General features: G+C 37.0%; 1 protein-coding gene across 3 annotated transcripts in view; it reads right to left on the bottom strand.

Annotated features, from left to right (window-relative positions):
* The window catches only part of APC (APC regulator of Wnt signaling pathway), a 93,938-nt gene that overhangs the window by 13,000 nt on the left and 61,191 nt on the right, over positions 1 to 19,747 (bottom strand). For 2 of the 3 annotated variants that reach the window (XM_021524795.3, XM_021524794.2), the window contains exons 7-15: positions 19,198 to 19,281; positions 12,565 to 12,669; positions 8,908 to 9,030; positions 6,075 to 6,453; positions 4,861 to 4,956; positions 4,158 to 4,297; positions 3,118 to 3,195; positions 1,061 to 1,177; positions 200 to 414 (exon numbers count right to left, since the gene is read on the bottom strand). In XM_021524795.3, the coding sequence (XP_021380470.1) occupies positions 200 to 414; positions 1,061 to 1,177; positions 3,118 to 3,195; positions 4,158 to 4,297; positions 4,861 to 4,956; positions 6,075 to 6,453; positions 8,908 to 9,030; positions 12,565 to 12,669; positions 19,198 to 19,281 (1,337 nt within the window). The remainder of the gene's footprint in view (positions 1 to 199; positions 415 to 1,060; positions 1,178 to 3,117; positions 3,196 to 4,157; positions 4,298 to 4,860; positions 4,957 to 6,074; positions 6,454 to 8,907; positions 9,031 to 12,564; positions 12,670 to 19,197; positions 19,282 to 19,747) is intronic. The other variant, XM_021524796.2, reaches the window with a different exon arrangement.

The following is a 19,747-nucleotide window of genomic DNA, read 5'->3' as shown; positions in this document are numbered from 1 at the left end:
ACAGTTCATCATTAGCAAGCAGCAGCTCTTAATCTGTTTGCATATTCCTGTTATGTAAGTGAAACACCCTTAATCAAATGTACTACAAATTAACTGTTTTTAATTACTAAATACATGCATTCATATTAAGGCTTGGTCATAGAAACTGTGTACTAAATATACATGTGGAACCAGAAAAAACTGTCAGAAGTGTACCTACCTATGGTCCTCATTAGTAGCAATTAGGCTAGAAACATTTCTTAGTATTCCTCCTCCACTTTCTATGATGGCTAAAGTGTTTGTTTGGCTTCGGTATGTCAGTGTGCCAACCAGAAATGCAAGAGCACCATCAACAGCACATATGTCAGCTTTGTTCCCAGTGCAGTGTGCTGACAAATTCCATAAGGCACTCAGAACGCTTTTCAAGGTGGATTCCTAGGAAAACAGCAACATGACAGAAATTTTCAGCTATTGACCTTAAGCTCTCAGAAACACATTAAGTTAGTTTAAAGGAACTACACATTCCAGTTCTGCTCTCTGGGGCGATAAGGTAGGTGCAGGCAGCAGTGCCCATGTATTTGGTTCACTTTGCTCCTTCCTTCAGCCATGGGTTTGGTACTGCCTGCCCCAGAGGTATCAGAAATATGTGCCCCAATACTTGTTTGCTGCCACAATGATAGAAAGGGCTCGAAGACCAGTTGGCAGGAGTCTCTGGGATGGAATATACTCCCATCTACACATCAAAGAAGTCATAGATACCTACTAACTAACTGAAAAGAGCTTTTATTAAATGACAGAATTATAAAAAAAGACTATTTTAACAGCACAGCTCACGAAACTGAAAAGCAAAAGTGGTCAACCCTCATAACTAAAATCAGATCAATACTAGTTTTGAGGTGCCATTGCTCCACTGTGGTCTGCTGCTATGTTAAATCAAACTCTTCTTCCAGGCAAATTACCTAAACCACATAAACTGCTTCAGCAACTGCTGTTACAAAAAATGGTCAATGGTCATATTAGTGTTTTGTGTAAAATAAATGCAATCTCTCAAAAATCCAATTTAATCACTTATAGAAGATACCTTCTTAACTTCTAAAGCACATTCCATCAAGGCTTTCACACTTCCAACTTCTCTTAGAGTCTTTTTACTGTTTACATCTGCTCGCCAGGACAAGTTCCTCAAAACACTTGCAATGACCTGGAAAATGAGAAAGAAAAGTAACATATTTCAAGATAGGTACTTTTTTAGTAGGTTACCAGACTTTCCACCTGGACTTATCAATTGCTATGGTTAATTAACAGTGGTCATGTTTAGGTACTGAACTAAAATTTGCTAACATCTGCTTTTTGTTGTATTGTCTGCTAGACTGGTCTAATGTTTCAGCATCAAGTTTGATCAAAGGTACTGGCTTTTGTGTGTGGGTACTTAAAACAGAGATCTGAAATCAGGTTCCCTGCTTCCCACACCGGTAGAACATTTGTAGACAGATTTTCTTCTCTATTCTTATGTCTGTTCTAGAGTTATATTATCTCAGAGGAGAGATTTATTTAATATTTTTTTTCAGTTTTTCCACTTAGAAAATAGAACAATAGAACTTGCCTGTCTCTCAGATGGTATGATTATTTTAATGTTTATAAACCTCTTTAAAGTATTTTTAAAATACACTGTGTCTTTTACAAGTAGAATAGTTATCTCCAGAAGATGTCCTTGTACTTGGCAGCAGTTAGACTGACATAGGTTGTCACTGTAGTGGGCAGTGATTACATGTTAACCTCCATCCGTTCGTGAGCAGCCGTAAGCATGCATATCCCTCGTGAAATTAATTTGATAGAAAACTTTTGCTTATGGGTGTTCTCATTGTCACAGAAGCGACATAAACTTTTCAGGTTATGTGGTGAATGCTCCCTTGCTCACACCCCCAGTGGAGCACAGGGAGCCGGTGGCACACGGAAGGGCCCGGGAACACCCAATCCTGGCTGCTCCCAAGGAGCCACCAGCTCCTCAGAGCCCACCTCAACACAGCCAGAGCAACACAGGAGCCCAAAGCCAGGTGGGAGCTGTGCCCTGTCCAGGCTTTTCCCAGAGCTCTCACAGGGAACCCACTACCCCATGGCCCAGACTGATACTCGGGGGAGTCAAAGGGAGTAACTCTCTGCCCATTTTGGACTGGGGATGTGGGACACTGTGGGATCCAGGGGAAGAGCATTCTGGAATGTAGAACACTTATTGTGGGATGGCAAGACGCAAAGGTTTCAAATGCAGGAAAAGAGATGGAGTGAGGGGATCTTTCAGCACAGGAAGGCAAAGGGGACAGAAAGGCACAGTGACATCCGAACAGCTGACTGACTGATACAGTTGTGTGGACATGCCTTTTGAGTACACTCAGTCCCATATTCTTACTAAATCCCATTTATAACTTGTCCTGAGTGGAAGACTTCCTTCTCGGTGTGTGTGTGTGGTGTCTTGGTGTCAGTGGCTGGAGACATCCCAGAGGTCAGAGGGCCCATGGGGCTGTGACTTTCTTTTCAAGAATACTCAATACATGTCCTAATACCACATCACAGAGTTTATCCGATAACCTCTGTTGTAATTCTAATATTTTCTCAATTGTAACTAGTGAGTGCCTCCTATTAAGGGGAGAATATTTGTTAACAGCATTTTAAGACATATGGTCAATTTTACTTAAAATTGCTTTTTTATCTGATGATTCACTCAGACTGCAAGGAAAATGGGGATTCTCTTTTAAAGTACTGTGCACTTTGTATACAATAAGCATTAATTAATGTTGATTATAATTCAATATTTAGTAATTTTACAAAAGTTCCAACAGTTCTGCTCTCTCAGCTGAGGATTACTGTAAGCATTTCCTAGAGGCTTTATTATCAGGCTGTTTTCCTTACATGGCAGGACTAATTAGAACAGACAGTAACAGATCAGGGTCATAAAATAAGATTTGAAGCTCATGCATTATGATTTAAAAAAAACAAACCACAAAAAAATCCCAGAAATGACAGATAAGAATGTTTTACAAGAAGAATGTACCTCCTAATTAATGAAATAAGTGTGAGAAAAATTTCACATCAAAGTTAAGGCAGACAAGACAACAAATGAAATATTTTATCTCAAAAGAGCATTACCTGCTGTAAGTCTTCACTTTCAGATTTCAGCTGGGCTACAAGAGCTCTCATGCAGCCCTTCATGGAACATAATGTAGCCTGTTAGGAATCAGGAGAAAAAAGAGTGAGCAGTATTAAACAGCAGGTTAGATGGCTGCATCTGCACAATGTTTTGATATTTTAGACAAATCATATCTAAGTTCAATAAAATCTTAGTAAATATGTTGTCAACACTAAATACTTGGTTTACAACTACTAAAACTTTCAGCATAGCTATCAGTTTAAACACGTAAGTGGCAAAATTGTGCTAACATTTTGAATTTTTTTACAGCAGTTCTAGGACATGATCTGGACCTTTACTACCTTAGAAGCCTTCCTTCCACTGTATCAGATAAAAACCCCTGTGAGCTAGCAATGTGTTGTTACCTACTCTTGTAAGTCTGTTATTTCCATTTACTGCTGAAATGTCTATAGAGCAGAAGGGTAAGTCTTCAGTATTGAGTTAAGATCCACAGGCTGGCAAGTCTATTGGAAGTTTCTAGCGTTTAAAAGAAGTGTCCTTGTCAAAAATTAGGAGAACCAATTTTCTTTTATAATGATTGAAGTAGTGCCCAGTTTGATCCAGATACTTAAAAGTAAGCTGTAGCCTGAAGAGGTTGGAAACATTTAATTAGACAGTAGTAGTATGGTTAAATAACTGATAACTTCAGAAAATGACTCAATTATAAATGTTAATTCAACATTCTCAGAAAAGATCAGTTACTATAAAATCACTGTGTGCTGTACTAACCTAGTCCTCATTAAAAAAGCAGGCCAATAGATAAACTCCTTGCTTTCAGTGACAAAAGTGTTTTGAGAGCCAATACCATAGTTGTATGATGCAACATTCTGTTTGTGGTACTCTCTGTCAGCAACAGGATGGAATGAGAGAGGTATTTGGAATTCCTACCTTGAATTTAAACTCAATACCCTATCCTGGAGATTTTAATCACCTGTGTTAAGAGCTGTAATTCAAACAGCTATGAACTGAAATTACTGCAAGTTTACAGTGCTGCTCTCACCTTGTTTGCCACATCTCCAAAAGTCAGGTTTGTCAGAGCCATGCCAGCGTACCTCCTTAGGGTAACACTGTAGTGATCATTTGTGAGTCCATACATTTCACAATCCACTTGAAGCAGTTCAGCAATGGCCTGCAAACCTCCTGTAAAAAGATACATGTAAGAAAAAAAGTCATAGGTGCACTCTAATTTTCTAAGTACAGAACATATGTAGCAAGGAATGAATTTCATTTTTATGTACAGAAGAACTTCAAACATCTGAAACCCACAATGCTCAGAAAGACATATGAATTGCTAAACTTGCATGCATGGAATTTACTGAGCATGGACTAAAAAAATTCAGGCTGTCAAACAAGAACAAATGCAGGATGAAAAAACCCCACTAAGACACCAAGCAAAAAAACACCCATCCTGGGAATAAGTCTCAGCTTTAAGTCCAATACTTGTAAAATTGCAAATATTTCCAAATAATATTACTCTTCCGAAATTCACAATTCATGCCAGAAAAAACAGCAACTGACATAATAATTTATCCACTGGGAAATGGTGTAGTTAATTTCAACTGCTTTCAGCAATTAGGGGGTAGCAACTGATACAAATGAATTGCTGTTAATAGCCTAAACTGTTAGTAAAAAAAAGCCATATATGCAGTGACATGCACAAGGAGTGCCATGGTTTCTAGCAAGTTTCTCAAGTCTGATCTTACCAAGCTCATTCATTGCATGTCTGTGTTCTTCATCAAATGAAAGTTTCATCAAAACACACACTGCAGGACAAATCTGATGATCCACTGGAGCAGGCACTGATCCAGAAACAGGTAAAAATTAATACCTTCCAAATAATTTTGTCTAGATCCTAAGTTCTCCAGAGCGAATCTAATCTTAAAAATAAAGCAGCTGCAGTTCTGGTCAGGTCTGTATTTTCCCAGTAATCCATGATCTTACAATTAGTTAAGACTTACTAAAGAGGGTGTGTCCTGTAAATATATTGGATGCTTGAAAACAAATTAGGGAGAATCCTGAATGTATGTGCTGAGTTAGAAACAGAACTTGCAGTGGAAAAAATATTACCTTATTACTCTTAGAAATTAATAATGTTTGTAAAACAAATCAATATGGTCAAATATTCTGATGGCAATAAATAATATTCTGTTTCTTTGGGTGCTCTATCCTTATGAACGGTTGATTAAACCTTTTGCTTCTTAACCCAGAAGTTTTTAAGTTCATACTTTTGTGAGCTAGGTTCTTGATAATGCAGAAATGGTACTCTTACAGCTTGTGCAGAAGCCACCTCTACTGAACTGCACCAGGCACAAGGCAACCCTGATTTCTGTCACACACCTGCCAGGGACACCTACAGGCTGCACTCATGGGATGCCCCCAAGTCAGCAAAGCAACAAAGGTAACTCTAAGGTTAAATCTATTTTTCTAATTGTTCCCTGAGAAAAATCCCATTAACTTACAATTCTCATATATAACATTATTATAACAGTTCATTTTAATAGATGGAGATTATTTAATTTGTGCTCTCTGCCCCTCTCCCAAATGGAATGTGCTATCGCCTAAACATCTGCACTACGAGTAATTTGGGATTGTTTATCCATAAAAATGTAAAACAGAATGAGTATATCTTCAATATTATTTTACAAATTACAAATATAAACTACTAGAATCACTATCTGGGAAGCACAGCAAAGTCCAAGATTTAAATAAAAAGCTTGTAAATAGGGTATCATATCTGTGACACATACTATTTCCCAACAGTAGTTGAACTTGAATAAAGAAGAAACTATGCACACACATATGTACATAAAAAAACTTGCATACATTCAACAAGAAGTCAGATTAGAGTTGTACTTTCTGTAAATTCACTCTTTTCAATATATCCTCGAAATGTTTTTATATGGCTTGCAGAACCTACTTGGGTTTTTGTCCTGGTCCATGCCTTGTTCATGTGCCTCCTGCCATTCCCAACACGTCTCACAGTAAGCACGGATCTGCTCCAAGAGATGGAGCACACGGATTTCCCGTCTGCCTCGCTTATCATCGGGCTGGGAGTGAATGATGTTGTGCAGCGCTGCGCTGGCTCTGGCACGGGCCTCTTTACTACCACGGGAGTTTCCTAACAACACAGAGTCCTTATCGTTGCCATGTAAAAGCTGGATGAGGAGAGGAAGGCATCCAGACTGACGCATGGCTATGCAGCTGTCCTGGGAGCTAGACATTGCTAGCAGTGTTCTTGACATGTCATCTTTATCATGAGTACCAAGCATTGATAACAATGAATACACCATTTCCACCTGCAGGTCAAATGATTTTAAAAATACAGTTACGTTTTAAAAACACACACCAAATTGAAACAAAATTTGAATGGTATGAGCAAAAATATATGAGCAAAAATATATGAGCAAAAAACCCCCTTATTTAATGGTGAAAAATTTAATTGTGCTATTTAAATGTAATTAAACACTATTATTACTTCAGCAGCATATACTTAATAAATTCCACTTAGTGGTTAAATGGCTGGGAGTGGGGGGTAGCTGTGTTTAAATGTATTAATCTACAAAACCAATAGCATAGACTTCCAGATTTCCATCATAAAAAAAGATTAAACAAATGTATAATGAAAGTGTTTCATTTTGGGAAACCAAAATAACTTCAAAATTAAATCTGTCTTTAAAAAGCTATGCTCTATGTGAATTATTTACACTTTATTTATACTCTACATCATGCTGAAAAAACCTGACATCCATGTATTTTAAAATTTTCCTTTAAAAAGTCTCAAATTAACTGATATTTTTTTGTTATGATCACTGACTTTTATACAGACCAGATTATTTCGAGCAAATGCAAAACTAAAGAGTTACATTAATACTTTTTCAAGTTTACAGGGTTAAAAACAGTAAAGCAAACAAATGCTTATTTAGTATGCATAAAATACTTAGTGTTTGCTAAATTAATTCATGCCATGAAAACCCAGCATCACCCATTTAACTTGGATTAACCCCAAATTTTTTTATTAAAAATAGAGATTTTTGAGTGATTCCCTTGGCTTTTGTGTAATACTGTGGTCAAGGCACTATTTGGTTTGTACTCCCATTCTTCCATAACAGCTTTCAATCAAGAAATGCATTTGATTCTTCTAGTCAACTTTTAGTAGAATAACAGGATGTAGAGGATGATCTTAGATACTATCTAAAAACTCCTAACTCGTAAAGCCAAGATAAACAGGAACATTCAAAGTCAAAGCACAACATAAAGAAACTATCAAAGGGAATTATAAAGTAGCAGCATGTGTGTTTCTCTAGAATATAGTAATTAAGGAAGAAATGAGACTTTGGACCATTTATTTTCCTACTAATAATTAGGTATTTGCACTAGTTATCCTATCAATGAGTGATTTTATTTGGTGTCTTGAGTGACAATTCCAATGTGCCTGAAGATTAATACACATACCACGTTTCAAAAAAACTGAACAGCAGCAGGCAGACTAAACAGCAAATCTGGTAACACAGACTTCTCTAAACACTAGAGGGTTGCTGAGGCAATACAAATCTTAAGAGTCTGTGAAACTGTATGGTCACATGGCAAAGCCCATTGAAATAGGAGCCACTTCTGTGACAGTCTAGCATCCCAGTTTGGAGATCCTCTCTTCCTGCTACCCCCAAATGCAGCATTTAAACAAAACCTTTGATTCTTAAAGGAGAGTGAATTTAATTTGCTTTATGTGCATCTCTTTGCAGATGTTTCAATTGGCAGCTATAATACAGTGTTACTTGGATTTGGAAGGTTAAGTTTTTGCCAGAGAATAAAGTTGAAGAAGCCACCAAATCAGGCCTCCAAGTTGTAGTTCATGTGTTATAGGAAAAACAAGCAAAAAAAGCTCTTTGTTTCTCTTGTTTACACAGACTCATCTCTTTTTGCCCCTGTAAATATACTCCTCCATTTAGAACCTCTACCATTCTCCCTTTTAAGGCATTCATATCAATAATTTCCTAACACAGAGTACACTCAGTTAAACCTAAGTCTTACACTGTTCCTGCCTTCAAGGCTTTCCCACTGTTAGTAACTTTGTAGAGTTCTACAGGTTGCAGTGAAAATGTCTGCAGACAGACAGCTGATGTTACCTCCATTTAGGATGTGCATATAGCATGGGACTGAAATAACAACATTGTAACACTGTTTTAAGGCCCAAAATAATTAACACTATGCAAAATTAATAGGTCCAGCTTCCCAGAGGACTGTTCTGAGCACAGCACCCACAGTATCCATACTGCTGCAGATTCCAGAGGCAGTATGAGATCCAGTGGCTCATGAATTTGCCCTTTTCTCTCTCTTTTCATGCTGTATATGTATTTTTTAGTGCAGTTTTCTATCTGCAGATGCTGTGAAGGGCTTAGATAATTTTTTTGGGTCTATTTCTTGACAACTGTGTCTGTTTTGTGGATCTGGATTCTGCAAAAGTATTTGAAGAAGCACTCTTAAAAAGGTTAATTTTCATAATGGATTATAAAGCAACATCACAAGCTTTTTTTGATATCCCAGTAGCTTCTAGGAATTGCTTGTTCCTTACTGTAACGACTCTTATCATCAAGTTAAAAAAAAGATTTCTGTGCATATATTTTCAAAGTTGAAAAGATATACTAAAATTTTAACTTAATAAAATTACTATGGACAAGACTGTTCAGATAGTATTAGTACTACTGGCAGAAACAATGAGGTTATTGTATTAGTAAAAATGTAGCATTAGCGACCTGTGGTTTGTAATCTTCGGTTACCTTGGTACCCAGATGACTTGTCAGTCTGCGAGGAACAGAATAGTTACTACTAGAGCTCATAACACTGGCTGTCTCATGGTCCACTCGAGCAGCAGAACCCTATAGATTTAAACAACAACTCATATAAAATAAAGTCTGAGGGACAGAACAACATTGGCTAAGTAAGTTTCAGCACTGGATGATGCAGTTCTGCCAACAGCAATGAACTACCAACTTCCTTCGCTTAGGTCCTCTCTGCCCTGACACAACATAGAGGTAAAAAACCTGCTTTTATTAACCTTTTTTTCCTGAGATTCAGTCTCAAAAGAACTGTATTTTAAAATGAATAGATTTAATTACTATTTTCACCAAGAAAAAGTGGATTTTGGAACAAACTGAATAATAATTTTGACAAAGTGAGAAAAACAGCCTCCACTTTTATGTCAGATTCTATAGTGCACTGAAATAGGTATCCAAGAACCCACTAGTAACAAGAGACTGATCTGGGCAAATGAATAGCTCTACTTGAATTTGTCCATTTTAAAAGCAAATTATAAGTGGTTGCATAGTTATTTTAGTGAAAACTGTAAAATAATGCCGACACTGGATGTAATTTTCCGAGAATCTAGGTATGCTCCTAGCTGTATTAGCAAGACTCACTTATCAGCGTCTTTGTTTTATTTTAATTAATTTCATGTATTTACATTTTTTATTTTTCTACCACTTTTTATCCACTCATATTCTTTGCTTTTTTTATCCACTCATATTCTTTTTAAATTTGCTGTTGTTTTCTTTCTGTCTGTGATGCTTTCCCTACTATATCATTCCCTTCCCATCTGCTTTGGGAAGTTAAAAATGTTTCTTTAGAGAACACTTTTAGTATCAGTAACTGATTTCAGTCTTGGTTTTCCTAAGGTAGTCACGAGTTTCTCTTTGATCCTCTAAAAAAGCTAAAATCTGTTAACAGAATTATTAGCCTAATTTGCATCTGGATTAATAAATATAACTTTTTTTCCCCAGTAAAAACAGATAACTGAAGAGAACTCCATGGAAGATGCTGTGAAATAATGTCTGTTTCTTCTATGTGCTCCACAAAGAAATAGGTATTTTGCAGTTCATACAGTTCAGTATCTTTAACATGAAGTTGAAAGATACTGTAAGTACCAGGTAGGAGTAACTTAAAGTGTTTGTATAGACAGAAAAGAATCCAGTTATACTGGAATATTTAAACACATTAACATTATTATACTAATTTCACTCCCACATTCAAATCCAGAAAATGTGATACATGTTCCAGAAGAATTTTATGCTACAAGAGTGTAGCTGGAATTATTTATATTAACACAATTTATTCCAATCTATATTCCCTTACTTTTTGTTGACTACAGGGAAAAAATCAGAATCTAAAAGCTTAGGCAGAAAATCACACTGTATTTTCTCCATTATTCACTTTAATAATGTTCAGTGCTAAGAACATGGGAATGAATTCCCAGATTTTTGCACCATGCAGTCAACTTCATATTTCCTCAAACTACATTCAGAGGGTAACAGGTTCAACATAATGTACGTACTAAAACTATACATTATTAAGCTCAGTGTGATTGTTTCATCCACAAAGGTAAAAAATAACGTAAGTCTGGGTGCTATCTATTAAAATTCACCATGGTGTAGACAGAAATAGCAACCTCATTTCAGGTAACCAATTCCCTCAGAGCCATCACATGGCTGTGCTGCCTGCTACCAGGATGCTCAGCTGAAGTGTAACTACATTTCTCACTGGCTTGTAAAGAGTAATGCCAAGGAACTAATGTCAGGTGAGCAGTCATTCATCCAAGAAAATGGGAAATGACATGGAAATGTTACGTGGACCCTTACTGTGCTGGACCTCGTCCTTCAAAATCTTTTCCTGTCTACTTGATCTTGTTTCTGGCTTTTATACTTCACTATCTTTCATTCATTGTTTTACCCTGCTATTTACCATGCCAGCTAAGTAATTTTTCCTGTTTTGTGACACATTTTCTCAACAAGATGGACAATCTCAACAAATTCCTTTATAGAACTTGCAAAATGAAGCTATAAAGAAAATTTTATTTCAGTGGGAGAGTAGTGAGTGCAATGGAAAAGACAGCTGAAAGATGGTGCTGAAAGGACACACTTGAAAAGTGAAAAATCCTGGATTCAATTAACACTGACTACAAAACCAATTAGAACAAAATAATTTGGTGAAAACATTTTTTTTCCCCACTCCACTGAATAGTGATTGCTCTAAGTATACTGAGCTGGTTTATCAGAAATAAATGTTATGTCCAATCCATTAAACCTTCTGTGTCTGAACTTGGACTGAAAGTAAATAATCCCCAGATGGCTGTTTTAACACACATACAGTGCCCCGGCTCTATCCCCCACCAGGAAGAAGGAATAGCCATGTTTTATACATTTTTACAAGGCAAAGGTCAAAATTGCACAAATCCTCAACATTAAGGCCTCACTTAATTATGAATGGATCTTCCATTTGCATAAGTCTGCCAAGACATGACAATCCCTTCTTCTCTGTAAAATATATTGTCCAGAAAAAACTCCTAATTCATTCTCTGAAGATGGATGATAGAGCAACAATGCATCAATTATTTAAATACATTATGCTTTCAGCCCAAAAGCAGCAGTGAACTATTTTCTTCCCAAACAATAAAGCTGTCAAAAGAATTAAGAGTCAGAACCACAATAAGATCTGGATGATTGGATTTAATTCCAAATGGTGATCAAATGTATTTCTAAAGCAAAATTATGGGCTGTGCTTAATGTTTAATCAAGTAAAATATTTCAGCCAAACCACAATTCTTTCTGATAAATCTTCTACAAGACACTTTTGAAAATATTTAATTAATTTTACTTCCCTGGAGTAACAAAAATATCCTGTATATGAATTCAACTATTGAATTCGTAGTATGAAGTTTTAAAAACCCAAATTACATAGTGGGAATAGTGGGAATGTCTAAGCTACAGTTGGAAATAATGAAAGAAAATAATCATGGTAAATAAATAAAAGCATCTTTAGCCAAAGACAGAAGTAATAAGAATTGATTTTAAAAGACAAGAATTTAATGTGTATCTCAAAATATTCCGCTAATGTATTTCAGTAATAAAAGAAGGAGGAGCAATGGAAGATTATTTAGAAGCATTTAAATAATACTTCAGTCAACTTTCAGGAGATTACCTCATTGATACTTCAGTTTCAAAGCTTTAGATAATATAGTATTAATAATAAACCTGTCATTCACTTATCTTAGTAGCAGTTTCCAAAATGAAAATTTGAACAATTTTCCATAATTTACTAACACTTTGTCTATTACAGTTCCCCTACAATGAAATGCATTTTGTGTACTCATTCTTGCTATCTCTTTCACACCGTTAGGCTCATTAGTCATTTAAACAAAAGAAAAATGCTCCCTGCATTACTGAATATTTATACTTCCCTTTATTCAAACACTTCCTTACAGTAAATACAAGAAATTTCCCAGATATAGATGGAAAGAAGAAAAACATCAATCTTTTTAAATGAGTAGGCATGAAATACAGTAAATTAAATACCAACATGTAAGCATCGTATGTCTCAAATATTTAATTATATTAAAACAAGCAAAATACTCTACTTACCTGACCAGTACTGCTGGTTGCCACACTGACTTCTGCTGCTCCTTGACCTTCATTCTGCCTCTCTGTATCATGGGAACCTGCATCATGCTTGCTTTGAGGTGCTCTCTGTTAATACAAGAGTTTATGAAATTACAAACAGAAATTAGGTACAATTTATCATTCAGAGTTTTCTCAGCTGTGAGCACATCAAAACTGCATCCTCAGGAAGCCACTGAGCACCACTTTGCATTTCATAACCCTGAGCCTCAAAAATTAACAGCCGACACTGAACGCCTTCAAAAAACTATGAGATGAAAGAGAAGCATATCCTCTGAGGATTACAGCCCTGCAAGACAAAGGATCTGCTGTGACACACAGCAGCACCATTTTCCACCAGCTGTGCTCACATCCCTATCAGAAATGTAATAGAATTGGAGCAAACAACTGCTCTGCTCAGCACGTGATCCCTGCTTTTACTGGGGACCACGGCCAGCACCGTTCAATTAAGCTTCACGTTCAAAGATGAATAATTTCTGCTTGAACAGAAGGATATCTGTACTGTAAGAATATTTCTAAATGTCAAGGACAAACAGTGCAGGAATTACCACTTTAACAGGAAAGAAATTTATATAGCCTGATACTGATCCATCTAAAATTTTGTCAAAATACATTTAACTAATGTGGCAAGCTGGTACAGACAGGTTTCAGTTCCTTTAGGAAAACAGATTTTTATACATTTACATAAAAATGAAACTGGTCTCCCTGCTGCTGATAGGCATTTAAATGAGCAGTTATGAAATACATGAAGTATCAAACGTCATCTATTAACGTGTTTAAAACATTTCAGATTTTCAGAAAGACATGGATAGTCCATGGAAATGGCTGAAGTCCGGAGCTGAAAGCAAGATTATTTTCTAAATATTGCTTTTGTTGCCAAGCTTCAATTCACAGACTGAGAGCCTACTACCTAACAGAAAACACAATCTTAATTAATTTGTTTAGCCACATATGGTCTATGTCATGCAGTTTCTATGTGGCTCTGAAATGTTCTTGAGCTGCAGAGCCTAGGATAGCAGTCTGCCTCTTGCTTTAAGGATATTTATCTCTGACTTTTAGCAATGCCTCTCTTCAATGTACACACCCTGGAACATCTTTGGATACTCTCAGTGATTAAATTCATACAGTATCACTGGCATAAGTAACTGTTCTGTTCATCAAAGATAGACGAGTCTCACTTAACACTGAACAGAATTTCAGAAACCAGTAATCAGCATGTCAAGTGATTAATTTAGGGATAAATTTAGAAGTGTAAACACAGTTGAACTAAAGGAATAAGGTATGTAAAAAATACAAGATATTACACGAACTAGTAATATGAGAAAATTGGAAACAACTACAGGTAATTCCTTGACATTATACCTTCACTTATGGAAAATAAGTAAGCCACAAAGCAAATCTCAAAGTATTTTAAGACACAAAATGTTACTACTTTTTAAGATCTGATCTCTAATTTTTCACCATCTCTGTCACTGTGTATGAAACTGCTATTGATGCTCACACAGTAACTGAAGAAATTTTGGTTGTCAGTACAAGAAAGGGGCACCCAGTCAAGATCAGGCCTTGCTGTACATGAGGTGAATTCAGTACAATGCTGAATTCCTGTCTCACAACACACTTCAATCTTGAATAAAGTGTAATTATGGGTTTGACAAAATTGAGACAGAATTTTCCAGTCACTAAATGACTGGAAAGCACACTGAAAGCAGTAATGGACATGCCTAGAGGTGAAAATCTGAATGGTTCATTAGCAAGGCTCTGACCTGCTGGGTCACCTGAGAGGAAATAATATTCCTTTCAAGAACACTCCTGGGGGTTGGGACAGGGTAGTGAAAATGGGGTGTATCTATTAAATAGTTCTGATGCATCCACATCAGAGACACAGATATTTCATTCCCTGACAAGAAAAGTTTCTGCTCTCCTTTAATACTTTCTACTTCTATAAACATACATTTGTTTGCTACATGCTATTTATGAATGAAATGCCTTCCCATTCCCCCTAAGCACTTTCAAGAACACGCCAATACAAAATGTAGTCAACTCACCACACAAAATAATTTGCAAGGCAGTTTTTAACAGTTACTAGCAGGGTTTATCTGATTTGAAATGCAGAACGTGCTCACAATGTGCAAACCCCATTACTGTCACATGAGTCATCAGCTGGAATTGAACACCCAATCTGTGAGCTCTCAGTGAAGACTCCCTACCACTTCAGCCACTGAAGTAATTTGAAGTGAGCTGTCCTCTTCATGCAGACTGGCACAAAGGAGTTAATAACAACACAGGCATCAGAAAGCAGGCTATTAATTGAAAATGGAGTATTTATATAAATATGTATTACATTAATATAATGTATAACATTATTAAACATATTTATTCTTATATATGAAAATAGCACATATCCATGCACATGGATAATGTAAACATATATTTGTATAGATACAGTATTATTGTAAATAAATTAATATTAATCTAAAAGATTGCAGATTAATGGTTAGAAAGACAATATAGAAAATATAACTGAAAATACGTCCCTCCTTCATGGTGCTTTTCAACACTGAACACAGGACCTGTGGAAGAAAATACATAAGCTACCAACCATATCAGCAAAGAACCAGAGCAAGTGACCAGCAGCAGGCTCTGTAAACCCTACGTGAGGCACAGCTGCCAGAGAACAGCAATCTAGTCCCCTGGGTTAAACTGCACCACCTGTTTAGAGGCATTTAGAGACTTTTGAGGAGGCCTAAGCTGGGTTTGTAACCCCTGCCATTGCTGAATTTTGGCATCGACCATGAAAGTTAGTTTGACAGAGTTCACTTGTTTGCTCTTGCAGCAGAACTGTGGGAGACTGCATGTGCTGATTACAGGGACATGGAGCTCCTCCTTCCATCACATTTGCCACAGTTTTCTAAGTTCTTCTAAAGACAGCAAGAATTATCATTATCAGTTATTAATTTCCATGTATTCATTAGTAGAGAATTATAAACTCTAGCTAGCACAGTAGACCATGACTATTTCTGCTAAGAAAGCCAATTACATATAATTTTACCTAATGCTTTGTCAACGTGAGATGCCAGAGCATTTGCATATTCATTAGGAATCACCATTACTTCATATTAAACACAACAGACATACATGTATAAGTAAGACATATATAAGAAATGGAAAATACAACAAATTAAACTAAGTAACTGTAAGAAATAATTTTGCTACAGTTGATTAGAAGACAAAAGAAAGTCTTGTGAGTCAAATAATTGAGAATGCTCCTGGTCCATCACAGTTTAAAACCTGCTGAGAATAATAATCTCAGGAAGAAAAAAATCCTTTACATTTTGTCTATGGCAACACTGTGTAATGGAAGCATTTTCAAGTTATAGATATTATGAAAGAAGGGCCTGTACCACTACTGCCAAAAATTTCCTTTTTACTTTTGAATAATTTCATATTGTACCTAACAACTGAAAATTCTTTCTGGACAGGTCTAACCCTACAGTGGAAGAAGACCACACCACTTACTTCAATTTTTTCTAGAATCATTCACAAGACTTAGCAATTTACCAAACCTTAAAAATGTGATAAAATGCATGTGAGAATTTTCTCTGCTCATTGAGATTTCCAAAAGCTGATTTTAGCTGCAGCATTATATTTGGTCTTACTCTTAGAGATACATTGCACTTGGGTTCCCCAGTGACTTGCATCACCACAGCACTTACTGTATCAGCAGACAAACTGAGATAATTATTATTGTTGTTAACAGGTCTTTAAAACAGAAGGAGCACATTCAATTTGGTTATTGGCGCCAGAAACCAAGAAATAAACTCTCTAACCAATTTACCAGGTCAGAAAGCTATTGTTTCTTTATTATCAGTGCTTAATGCGTGGGGAATTCTCCTTGAAGCATGCTCAGTAACAGACCAACAGGCCAGAGTATACTCCTGAAATAAATATATATTAATCACATTTCCTGAATACATGCATATATGCTAATTACTTCCATGGACTTATCTGGATATGGTTCAGACCTTCTGTTGAATCTTTTCTCCTTGAGAGTATCTCAAATTTATGTGATCAAGCCATAAAGTACTTCTCTTAATCATTCTGTGCTGTCACACACAATCCTTGTTCTCAAAACTAACAGATCAGCTAGTACATAATAATTACTGATATAAGTAAATAAGGAAGCATTAGCTGGAACACAACTTATTAGTCACAGATGTAGGGAGTTAACACAAGGCTAATCTCTGGCATTGTACTAAGCACTGTATGGTACAAAACTAAGTATTAACCACAAATACAGGGATCAAACACTATTGTGCTAAGGTTAAAAGAATTTTCCAGCATTTTCCCACTTCTGCATAGATTTCTTCTTAAAGAAATATACTTTATCAGGTACAGGATAAAAATAGAAAAAATGTCTCATGTTTGTATTTTTCAGTTATATGGACTTTGCAGTGTGACTAAACCACCAGACAATTTCAGAATTTGTAGGAGATGGTCACTTGGAAATGACTAAAACACACTGTAAAGTATTAGGGTGTGTCTAGTGACTGTCTCCTTTACCACCATCAGCATGCTAGTAAGTCTGTCCTAAAATGTGTAACTATGCAACCAGATATCCAAACGTCTCCCAGATAAGACACAAATGAAAATTTCAATATATCAGACCTTCAGTGTATGAGGCAGCCAAATAATTTGGTGGAAGGAGTGAAAAACTATGACAAAACCTATTTTCTGTAGTAGCATCTCAACACTGTTTGAGTCCCTGAGCTCAGGTTAAGTTCAAAATGCTGTTCTTTTTTTTCTACCAGAGTAAAAGATAAACACTCCATCTGACTATATGGAGCATCTATCTGTTGAGAGGCTGGTCAACCAGGTGGGGAGAGCATTACACCAGAAATAACAGGGGACAGAAGGTAGGGCTGGCAGGCAGAAGCCCTGACTGGTGGGAACACAAGGGCAATGCACACAGCTGAGATAAGAGAACGTCCTTGGTAAAAAGGCACACAAGGAAGAACAAGGTGCAGCAGTGCTGCCTTGCTGGGAAAGCTCCCAGGCCTGTGCTGGGCAATGGGCACAGCCAAGTGCTGCTCTCCAGCATGGCCCTGCATGGCTGCTCAGAGAGCAAGCAGCGTGGTCAGGGATAGGGATGTGGACTGAGAACTGCGGGAATCTCGCTGGGGTGCAATCAGCAGCACACAGTACAGCTGGAAGCAAACTGAGTTCAATATTGTCCAGCATCTGTATGCTGGGACTCGGTGCACCCTCCCCAAGGTGGAGAAGCTGATACAGCACAGGGTTCAGCTGCCTTCCAAAGGGACCTGAATGGGCTGAGGGGAAGCTCAAGCTGTTCAACAAGGGGAGTGCAATGCTCTGCACCTGTGAGGGAACAACTCCAGGCACCAGCACAGGGCTGAGCTGTCCGGCTGGGAAGCACCTGGAGGTCCTGCTGGGCCATCCTTTCAAAGGCCTTGTGGCAAAATTCCAGCAATGTCCTGTGCTGCAGTGAGGGGCATACTGCCAGCAGGGCCAGGGAGGTGGCTCATCCTCTCCACTCAACATCCAAAGTCCTGTTCAGGCCTGCCCAGCACAATACAGCTGGATTTACAATGGATTCACTAAAACAAGCCCTCTGCAGACTACAACAGTCCTTAAGGGTCCTGAGCATCTCTCATACACAGAGAGGCTGAGAGAACTGAGACTGTTCAGCTGAAGAAAGAGATGGCTCAGGAAGATCTTGTCAATATCTATAAACACCTGGACTGACTTATGTCAATAGACCAGGCAACTTTAATTTCACGTACTACAGTCTGCATCACTTACAAGAATTGATTTTCCCCCAGATCTTAGAACTATGAAACAAATGGAAAATTTTCATTTACAAAATGGAAAAATATACATCCTTTAGTGATCCAAATGATATCCTGAGCTTTTTCTGTAGCTATTTTGGATGAAGGCAAGTAATAAAATATTCATATCAAACACACAATTTAATTTACCATTACAAGAAATGGAGCTGACATTCTAAATGAATTTCCACAAGGGCACTTTTTGCCAATGGCAGTTACTGCTATGGACTTTGTAATTTACAGGAAACATCCTGCATTTCTTAATATAGAACCCTGTACTTAAACACTAAAATATACCAGGCTTCTATAATGAAGTCTGACAGAAGCACTATTCAGCCTTTTTTTACATCTTATCTCTTTTAAAAGACAAGCAAACCATGAAGCTGCTTATCACAGATTCATAATTACAAAGGCATGTACAACTAATTGTTTTAATTATTTATAAAACCAGAACTCAGCCTTCATAAGCATGTTGCATATTGACATTTTAAATGAAATTTCAAGCTAAACTTTTAACTTACATATGATTATTGATAGAAGCTCTGCAGTAGTATGAGGACTAATACAAGTATTCCATTCTCAGTCCTTTAGAAACAGAGCAAGTAACAGTCTAAGAATATTGACTACCTGATTAATTGTGACATCAACAGCTGATGGGAATAATCCTGCCTACCATTTATTCAAGTATTTTTGGGTTTTTAGAGAAAATATACATACCACAATAAAAATAGGCAAGTTATTGCTCACTAACCTCTGCTTCAGCTGCTTGTGATTGCAGGAGCTGTCGTATACGAAGAATGTCCTTCTCTATTTGTTGAATTCTGGCCACCCTTGCCTGAAATGAATGGATTTTCACATATGATTTTGTTCAAAAACTCCTTTTACTTACTGTACAGAGTGACAGCATGAAGAGTTCTTGGCAGATACTGCTGACTAAAAAACAAACCTACTTGAGTAGGTACATGCAGCAGGTACTACATGCAGTAATTCAAGTGTGCTTTGTAATGAAAGGGATGATTGCAAGCATTCAAAAGAGAAGCGAGTAGTTGGGGTTTTAATAACATTGAATACTCGTTTGGATGTAATAAGTCGTCACACAGCACCCACTTAACTATTAAAAAATGCTCCCTTTAACATGTACAATATTCATGTTTCTGAAACTGACATTTTATGCAAATTATTTCACTTTCGTACCAAATATCAGAATTTTACTTGCCTTACAGAGATCTGAGAGATATCTTCATTTGCAGAGTGGCTTTGAAGGTATGAGACCCTGACAGATTTCTATTACATTCAGTTGC

Source organism: Lonchura striata, chromosome Z, assembly GCF_046129695.1.
Source record: "Lonchura striata isolate bLonStr1 chromosome Z, bLonStr1.mat, whole genome shotgun sequence".
Lineage (NCBI taxonomy): Eukaryota > Metazoa > Chordata > Aves > Passeriformes > Estrildidae > Lonchura > Lonchura striata.
Note: the sequence above shows the minus strand (reverse complement) of the source record. Positions and strands in the feature narration are given on the sequence as shown.